At 42.4% G+C, this 9,874-nt stretch overlaps 1 protein-coding gene across 1 annotated transcript in view; it reads left to right on the top strand.

Annotated features, from left to right (window-relative positions):
* The window catches only part of TMTC4 (transmembrane and tetratricopeptide repeat containing 4), a 50,679-nt gene extending 47,274 nt beyond the window's left edge, over nucleotides 1–3,405 (top strand). The window contains exons 16-17 of the mRNA XM_010831484.1: nucleotides 230–299; nucleotides 2,162–3,405. Of these exons, the coding sequence (XP_010829786.1) occupies nucleotides 230–299; nucleotides 2,162–2,310 (219 nt within the window). The 3' untranslated portion in view covers nucleotides 2,311–3,405. The remainder of the gene's footprint in view (nucleotides 1–229; nucleotides 300–2,161) is intronic.
* Nucleotides 3,406–9,874: the final 6,469 nt, after the last annotated feature.

The following is a 9,874-nucleotide window of genomic DNA, read 5'->3' on the forward strand; positions in this document are numbered from 1 at the left end:
GCCACTGTCCTGACTCCTGCTGTCACCTTTGCCCCGTCACACCCTGCGGTGGGTCACCGTTCCCAGCCTCTTCGCAACGCGGTGTGGCCCCGCTGGGCCTCCTCAGTGTTGGAAGGAGGATTTGGTGGAACAGAAAGAGCACGTTCAAAGTTTGAGAACCACAGGCGATAAAACTGTGCGTGAGACCTTTGCACTGCGTACCTTATCTTGTGTATGTTTCATCTTCTAGGAATCCGAAGCTTTGTTCCTCAAAGCAATTAAAGCTCATCCAAATACAGCAAGTTACCATGGCAATTTGGGTAAGCAAAATTTTCAACTTGAAACATACGGAAATTCTATATAATCTTAGTAAAATTGGGCTTCCCTGGTGGCTCAGCTGATAAAGAATCCACCTGTGATGTGGGAGACCTGGGTTCCATCCCTGGGTTGGGAAGATCCCCTGGAGAAGGGAAAGGCTACGCACTCCAGTGTTCTGGCCTGGAGAATTCCAGGGACTGTAGAGCACATGGGGTCGAAGAGAGTCGGACACGACGGAGCCACTTCCACTTAGTGAAGTAGGTACGTTCTTGTAAAGTCGCTTGGGAGAGTTATTGTTCACATCTAGCCTGTGTTGGCCTTGGTGAACTGAGAAGTGCTTTGGGAGTTTGCAGTCTGACCTGTGTGTGCTTGCCCTTTCTGCAGTGGACCTCCTTCTAACCTGGTCTTCCTTGCATTCGCATGTTCTCTGTCTTGGCTAAGAATGCATTTACAGTGATCTATTCCCTAGAATTCCTTTCTTCTATTTTTATATCTTAGTAATTCAGATTTTTTTTAAAAAATAATTATTTGGCTGCATTAAGTCTTAATTGTTTCTCTGTAGAGGTAGCATGCAGGCTTGGTTTCCCCGAGGCATGTGGCTGCACTGCAAGGCAGATCCTTAACCACTGGGCCACCAGGGAAGTCCCGGTAATTCAGACTTTTAGAACAAGGCTTGTTGATGTTTGGAAGGCTCAGTCATGTGAATATTTTTTCTACCAAATCTCTTCCCTATAGATTCTGTAGCTTCTCTTTGCAAAAAAGTGATGAAGCATGAGTGGTTGCTGTACTGCTCACGTCGAAAGTTCATTTTACTTAGAAAATCATTACAATCATCAGAGGCTTACTATTCTAATAAGTAGATTTATTTTACTATCACTTTATAGTCAGGTCTTGATGTGAGAGCCCTGAATTCCAGCTGGCAACAAACAAGCTATAATGTTGCCAAAAGGTGTAAGGGAATCTTTATTAAACAGCTGGTCTTGGGGCGTCCCTCGTGGCTCAGTGGGAAAGAATCCACCTGCCAAAGCAGGAGACAGGGGCTTGATCCCTGGTCCTGGAAGATCCCACGTGCTGCAGAGCAGCTAAGCCCGTGTGCCCATGATTACTGAGCCCAGGTGCCCTGGATCCCGTGCTCTGCAACAACAGAAGCCACAGCAATGAGATGCCCATGCACTGCACCAGAGCGAGTGAGTGGAGTTGCTCAGTCGTGTCCGACTCTTTGCGACCCCATGGACTGTAGCCTACCAGGCTTCTCTGCCATGGGATTCTCCAGGCAAGAGTACTGGAGCGGGTTACCATTTCCTTCTCCAGGGGATCTTCCCGACCCACGGATCGAACCCAGGTCTCCCACATTGGAGGCAGATGCTTTAACCTCTGAGCCATCAGGGAAGCCCAAAGAGTAGCCCCCGCTTACTGTAACTAGAGGAAAACCCTTGAAGCCTCTAGGACCCAGCACAGCCAAAAATGAATAAATAAAAATTATTCAAACAAACAAACAAACAGCTGGTCTTCTACGTGGTGGCTTTGTGCTGAGCCGTGTGGCAGCCCAGCCCTATCCAGCCCGGCTTCCAGGAAATTCCAGGGCAGCATCACCAAACTTAGGGAACTCTTCTTTTACTTCTTTCTGTAACGATGTTGCTGTTGGGAGATGGTTCAGAACCCCGGGAGTAACTGGGAATGGTTAAACGGACGATCACCAAGGAGTACGATTACAATAAATAAAGTTGGCAGTACAAACAGTACTGTTTTAAACAATGGTTTTGGGAAACTGCTTGCAGAGGTTCTGTTTCTTTGTGCAAGTGGTTGGGAACACCACAAGTTATTCAGAAGCCTTTCCAATGAAATTGATCTCTTGCTATTTCAGCTGTGCTCTATCATCGTTGGGGCCATCTAGACTTGGCCAAAAAACACTATGAGATCTCTCTGCGGCTTGACCCGACAGCATCGGGAACTAAGGAAAATTATGGTCTTCTAAGAAGAAAGCTGGAACAAATGCAAAAGAAAAACGTCTGATCCTTTTTCCTTCATTTTTTGAGTTTGTGTGTGTGTGTGTGTGTGTGTGTGCATGAGGCAGATTGTTCATATCTCGTGCTTGCATTTAACCATTTAAAGTCCTTACATGTTGTTTACTTTATTGTTTTTTTTTCCTGTGGAAACAAAGACATGCAAAAAGATTATAGCACCAGCAATTTACTCTTGAATGCTTGATGTGGTTTTTGCATTGAAATTGTATTTTTTCAGACAATTCAAACATAACTTCTGAAATTCCAAGGGTAAAGTCTTTTTTAATGAAAAAGAAAAAGAGAAAAAAATTATCTTGAGGGACTTACAGCAGAATTAAACCTGCATTTGGAATGAGTCGTGTTGTATAGAGACTCACGCTATTAAACACTGACTGTGAACAGAAAATGACAAACTGACTCCTACATTTATATAAATATCTAATGTGTCTGTATATTAGAATTTTTATTTAATGATGAGTAAATTAAGATTTTTGGTTTTTTAATTTTTTTTCCAAACAATATGCTAGGTACTTCATTTGTAAGGAAATATTTATTTGTATTTTTATGTTTTGAACAGGGCAAATAATTGAATGAAGAGTGGAAATTTTAACATCTAATATATTTACACTTTTTCCATAGGAAGAAATTCACTCCTCCAATATTTTTTGGATTCTTCAACTTGTGCTATTTGTAGCATGCAAAATTGTGTAGTATTCTACATAAACTGTCACTCTTAATAGAAAATTCAAGCTGTGCTTTAGACAAAAACAGGCAGCCTAATGTCTTTATTTTTGTTATATCCAGTATTAAGAGGGCTACACATCTATGTAAGTTGCGTTTTTATATGTTTAGCTGGAAAGCTGTTTTCCATTTAGCTTTATAGAACCACAGTCATATCCAAAAAATGCAAGAGGTAAACTTCCTCTCAAAAGGAACCACATTTGAGGAGTTTGTGATATTTTTAAGAATTGGATTATTTATCCTGTTTTATTGGGTCAGAATAATCATATTCATTTTGTTTTATTCTTCTGTATTTGCTGTTGACCTAATGATTTATGCAATCTGTGTAATTTCTTATGCAGTAAAATTATTACACAAACCAGTATAAAAGTGTCATTTGCCTGCTTAATAGATGATTTTCAAGTTGCTCGGTTGGCCAAATGTTTGTTTGGGTTTTTCCTTAAGATGTTATGGAAAAACTCAAATAAACATTTTGGGCAACCCAATATTTGACTCTTTGTCTTCTTTCCTTAAACTGAAATCCAAGTGACCAATTCATTCTTTCTAGAATATGGCTTCTATTTGGTTTTTGTTGTTGTTCAGTCACTAAGTTGTGTCCGACTCTTTTGCGACCCCGTGGACTGTAACCCACCAGGCTCCTCTGTCCATGGGCTTTCCCTGGCAAGAATACTGGAGTGGGTTGCTGTTTCCTCCTCCACTGTTTGGTTTTAGGCACCGATTAATAGAGTCATCCAGGTTCAACAAACGGGCTGAGTAGCTCTCACATTGAGATGAGTTGATTGTCTACACTGGCTTGTGGGGGATGGGGTCCGAGGCCAACCAGCATAGAGTTGTGAATCAGTAATTGTAACCTATGATGGCTGAGGTCCTCAGAAGAGAAAATGCTGTTTCAAACCTTTCAGAAATGGTCCCCAAACAACAATAACAGTTTATAGAGCTCTTAGGAGCAGGAGCTGCTTTATCGTTCATTAAGTTCCTATAGTGCTTAGCTTGGGAGATAATGGATGTACTATATGCTTGTTGATTTTTTTTTTAACTTCTTTCTTTAAAACAGTGCTTGTCTTTTGAGAGTAAAGGAAAACCATTTCTTATAACAGCCTGTTTGTGATTTTTTTTTTTTTTTCGGTACTGATACTAAAACTTGTGTCAAATCAAGACGCCCTGCCTGCAGAATGAACCCCCATAGCTCTCACTGCTCCATCTCAGGATTTCCATCACAGCTGCCTTCAGCCCAGAGAAAACAGTCATTCGCCTGATTGACATTTCACGGAGCCTTTAATCACGGCAGATTTTGGAAGTGGGCCATGCTGTTCATCTTTTCGTCCTCCTTTTTTCCTTCTTAAGGCAGCCACCTTCTTCATTTCTTAGGTTTCCCTTCTAACAAGACTAAAGTGGAGATCTGACTCCCAGTTCCCCCTCATTTTTGATATTTTTCTTAAACTTGTGTTTGTATTACTCAATCATGGTATGGGATTCAGTTGGGGGTGGGGGTGGTATCAGAACAAACATAGGGATCGTTGCCAGTTTGGGAAATAAGAGTCCAAATAATTCTTCACATCCCTGATAGTAAACATCACAAAGCCTCGGAAGATAATTTGGGGCTATTTTTTATTTCTCTGTACATCTCTTCCCCATAAAACGCAGTGTTACATTTATTTCTTAAGGCCCGCACCATGTAGATGTAGCCCACTGTGCCGTCACAGGGCTCTTTGGGTTTCTGATTCTATCACATTTCTTAAGCATGGTCCGTACATTTTATTTCAGATGACTGAGTTAAAATCTCACAGAATAGACCAAGCCCCACAGTAAAGCACTGGACATGTATGTTCATATTCACACCTATTGGACTTTGAGGTGAAAAAACCTACAGTTGGCTCTAGGGCTTTGATGTCATAGGCAAGTCATTTAGCATTGCTTCAACTCCAGTTTCCCATCTGTAATGTGGGCATAATAAGACCTCACTCCCAGTAATGAGGTGCTCGACTCAGTACTTGCCTTAAATGATAGACTAGACTTTTGGAGAAAGGTATAGGTTTCTCAACAGACAGGTCTGACCTATCTGTCATGACTGCATGGTTACCAAATAGCCATAGCTGGTGGGGGAAAATATTTTTCTCTATTGACTAATTGAAGCTAATAAATGTTGAAAGAATGGCAATTAGAAAACCATTCTTTTTTTTTTTTTTTTTTTGTCCCCAGTGAATTAATTGATTGAGGCAAAGATCAGCAGTGAATAAAATCACTAGATGAAAGATCAGTGGAGAACTTTTTAGTGGAGGGGACAGCTCTGTGATTTTATCACGGTAGATTTGTGAGGTCACTATAGTCAAGTAGAGTCCCCTGGGCTGCAAGGAGATCAAGCCAGTCAATCCTAAAGGAAATCAATCCTGAATATTCATTGGAAGGACCGACACTGAAGCTCCAATACTTTGGCCACCTGATGTGAAGAGCTGACTCATTGGAAAAGACTCTGAGGCTGGGAAAGCTTAACAGCAAGAGAAGGGGACAACAGAGGACTAGATGGTTGGATGGCATCACTGACTCAGTGGACATGAGTTTGAGCAAGCTCCGGGAGAGTGTAGGACACGGAAGCCTGGTGTGCTGCAGTCCATGGGGTTTCAGAGTCAGACAACTGAGCAACTGAACAACAGCAAGATACAGAAGAGCCCCATCACAAGGGTCCCTCATACGACTTTTATGCTATTATCTTTTCCCAAATATCTTCTTGAGCACAGACTGTGCACTGGCAGTGTGCTAGCTGCTGAGGATATGATGAATGATCACAGGTGATTCCTGCCCTGTGGAGCTTACAATCCAGGTTACTTCAACCCTTGCTGTGTGCGCAGGTTGGGCTTGCTGGTGTGGACATCAGGGACTGAGCATTGTTACCAGCCCCCGCCCCACCTTGCAGGGGCCTCTTCAGGGCTCTCCTTTGTAAATTACTGCATCATTTGAAATAACTTTTATTTGTAAATAAAGGAACGTGTGACATCACAGATTCATCTTTCTTCAAGAGAGCCGTGGATGAGTTTATAATATAGCTGTGATAAGGTGCCTTGGTGGTAAAGAGACACCATATGGAAAAGTCGGGTAATGGAAAGTAGTCGCTAAATTGCTCTGCCCAAAAGGTGGGGAAGAGGCTGTGGGGTGATGTTCCAGAGTAATGCTGAGTGAAAAGAACTCAGGAGGCTTGGATTGTTGGCTGAACGATGGGGTGTGCAATGCAGGCTCTTCCGAAGCAAGCTTTTAAGTCTTTAGGAAACTCTATATGCCGTACGGCTCTCTCAGTGGTCATCTAGAAATAGTTGGCCTTTGGGAGCATAATACTTGAGTGTGAAAGGAAAATCTGTGTTACATCCAAGTTGGAACCTCACAGACCTTAGGCAAGTGTAGGGAGTGTCGACTAGTGTCCCCTGCTAAAATTCATAACCACCCAAAATTTCAGAAGGTGACTGTATTTGGAAATCAGGTCTTACAGATAAAATTAGTGAAGGATCTTGAGAGGAAATCATCCTGGATTTAGGGTGGGCCCTGAATCCAATGGTTGGTATCTTTTAAAACAAAGAGAAGATACATAGAGCAAAGAAGGCTGTGCCTAGGATGGAGGCAGAGACTGGAGTGAAGTCAAGGAATGCCAGGAGTCACCAGAAGCTGGGAGAGACAAGGATGGATCCTCCCACTAGAGCCTGCAGAGGAGTATGGCCCCACCCACACCTGGACTTCAGACTCCTGGCCTCCAGAACAACATTTCTGTTAGTTAAATATTTATTTGTATTTGTTTACTTATTTGGCTGCACTGGGTCTTAGTTATGGCATGTGGGATCTAGTTCCCTGACCAAGGGTGGAACCCAGGCCCCCTGCATTGGGAGTGCTGAGTCTTAGCTGCTGGGCCACCAGGTAAATCCCACATTAATGTTATTTAGGGACTTCTGTGGTGGCTCAACTGGTGAAGAATCCACCTGCAATGAGGGAGACCCGGGTTTGATCCCTGGGTTGGGAAGATCCCCTGGAGGAGGGAAAGGCTACCCACTCCAGTATTCTGGCCTAGAGAATTCCATGGACTATTCCATGGGGTTGCAAAGACTCAGACACAACTGAGCAACTGTCTGTCACGGCACACAGACTGTCCAGTATTCTGGCCTGGAGAATTCCAAGGACTATATATCCCATGGGGTCGCAAAGAGTCAGACACGACTGAGTGACTTTCACTTTCACTTTTGGGGCTTCCCTGCTGGCTCAGACAGTAAAGAATCTGCCTGCAAGGGGGAACACCCAGGTTTGATCTTGAATATTATTATGTGCCAAGCATGGATCTAGGGCTTTATATACGTTTTCTCATTCAAACTTTTCAATAAGTCTGTGAAAAAGGTAGTATTATCCGCCAATTTAAGGACTTCTCAGGTGGCTCATTTGGTAAAGAATCCACCTTCAAGCCACCCAGTGTGTGGCACTTCCTGGCCACCTTAGAAATCCAATCCAGCAAGTAACTCAGAACCTCATCCATAAAATGGTGGATGGTGGTGGTTTAGTCACTAAGTTGTGTCCAACTCTTCTGTGACCCCATGGACTATAACGCTCCAGGCTTCCCTGTCCATGGGATTTCCCAGACAAGAGTACTAGAGTGGGTTGCCATTTTCTTTTCCAGGGGATCTTCCCTGACCCAGGGATCGAGCCCAAGTCTCCTGCATTGCAGATGGATTCTTTACCAAATGAGCCACCAAGGAAGCCCTTAAAATGGTGGATAATACTACCTTTTTCACAGACTTATTGGAAAGTTTAAATAAGAAAACATATATAAAGCCCTAAACCCATGCTTGGCACATAATAATACTCAATAAGTAACTGAAGGAGAGCTAACTCTCACTTGAGGTTTTTATCCTCAAGACCTTAAGTCACCCAGAAACAATCTCAGGTTTATAGTCTTATCGCCTGTGTTCTAAGTCTGATTAGTTCTGTGAGTTCTTGAAACCTGTTAACACGGTTTATCAAAACCATCTTGAGTGTCCTGCGTTTCTAATCATTTTGTTTTTAAATATGTGGCATTTTTCTGAAGCCAATAAAGCTTTCTGCTTCCTACTGGTGATAAGTGTTTGAGAAAATGCGTTCCCTGTAGATTTAAATTCAGTTTTACCTATCATTTAAAACCAGTTTCAGGGACTTCTCTGGCAGTCCAGTGGTTAAGACTTCACCTTCCCTGGTCAGGGAACTAAGATCCCACGTGACTCGTGGCCAAACAAACAAAAGCAATGTTGAAACAAAGCCAATAAAGATTTTGAAAGTGGTCCACATCAAAAATAAACTTAAAAAAAAAAAAAACTACTTAAAAAAGTTTTGTTTCAGCAGTTAATTTCAACAGCATTAATTTTGACGAGTAGACTTGAGACTTGTCTCAAAAATTTTCAAAACTGCTCATTTCTAGAATTTTCTGATAATGGGTAGAGATGACAGCTTTTATAGTACTGGTCTAGGAATCTGCAGACCTCAGCAAACAAGGTGGTACGGTGCAAAGAACAGAGACCAGGAGTGTGAGAGCTATCCTATGGCCAGCTTCACTGGTGTAAGTCATCTTTTTAAGCTTCAACAGTTCAATTAGACGTGAACCCTTCCCATCCGGCCATTAGTTACCAGGACTCTGAAATGAGTCATTTAATTACTGCATGCCTCAGTTACTTCTAATAAAAATAATGCTGGTGGTGGTGGTGATGGTGGTGGTTGCTTTTGTTATTAGTTTTTCTTCCATGAAATGAGAGGGTTGTACTAAACTAGTGTTCTTCAAATATTCATAGATGCTTACCTTTAAAATATAAAACTTAACTCTTATATAGAAGTCCACTATAAAAAATTATAAAAGTGACCTGGGTGCTTATATAAATCCTCATAAAAATCTGTTGTGTAATGTAAGAATGTTTGAAATTCCAACACTCTTGTGGAAATAAAATATTTTGAAGCTTTCTAGTTCTGATATATTCTGATATGGTTAAAAAGTCCCTTAGACTGAAAAAGGACATTTCTGCTCTGCCATTCATCAGGTTGACATAGCACAGATGAAGGCAGTGGGGAGTGAAGAGAAAATCACATTTTTTCCGGTAGAAATGCTGAAGTTGTAATGTGTCAAGGAACCCACTTCTAAGGGTGACTGCTGCTTTATTATATATGGAGAAACCTTCTTCTGGAAAAGCACTATCAGAAATGTTGCTGTTTTAAATCATTAGGAAGAATGAAACATCACACTGTACTTGGACAGTCCAAGTCATTTCGACATGAACAAGCACCCTCACTTTCCAACCCACGTGCAGAACTTCATGGAAAGCACTTCTGGACACACCTATTCACATCTCTTATAACTTTTAGTCTCCAAGTTTGTAGGACCCTGATCCAGCAGTTGGTTCTGCTGCCCAGACTGTGGAGCCCTGTACCAAGGTCACAGGATGAAAATCTCTGAAACTGACCAAGCCCCATAGCAACTGTTGCCATGAGCCTCTGATCAAACCGGCCAGTTACTTGACCCCGTATTAGGTAAAATACCCACCCTATTACCCACCCTATAGCATCCTAACCTATTACCTAATGCCCCCATTCTAGTAGGAATTTTCTGTCTTGAGGCTGTAGAAATTGGCTGCTGCTGCTGCTAAGTCGATTCAGTTGTGTCCGACTCTGTGCGACCCCACAGATGGCAGCCGACCAGGCTCCCCCGCCCCTGGGATTCTCCAGGAAAGAACACTGGAGTGGGTTGCCATTTCCTTCTCCAATGCATAAAAGCGAAAAGTGAAAGTGAAGTCGCTCAGTCATGTCCAACTCCTAGCAACCCCATAGACTGCAGCCTACCAGGCTCC

This window comes from Bison bison, unplaced genomic scaffold (assembly GCF_000754665.1).
Source record: "Bison bison bison isolate TAMUID 2011002044 unplaced genomic scaffold, Bison_UMD1.0 scf7180017864527, whole genome shotgun sequence".
NCBI lineage: Eukaryota > Metazoa > Chordata > Mammalia > Artiodactyla > Bovidae > Bison > Bison bison.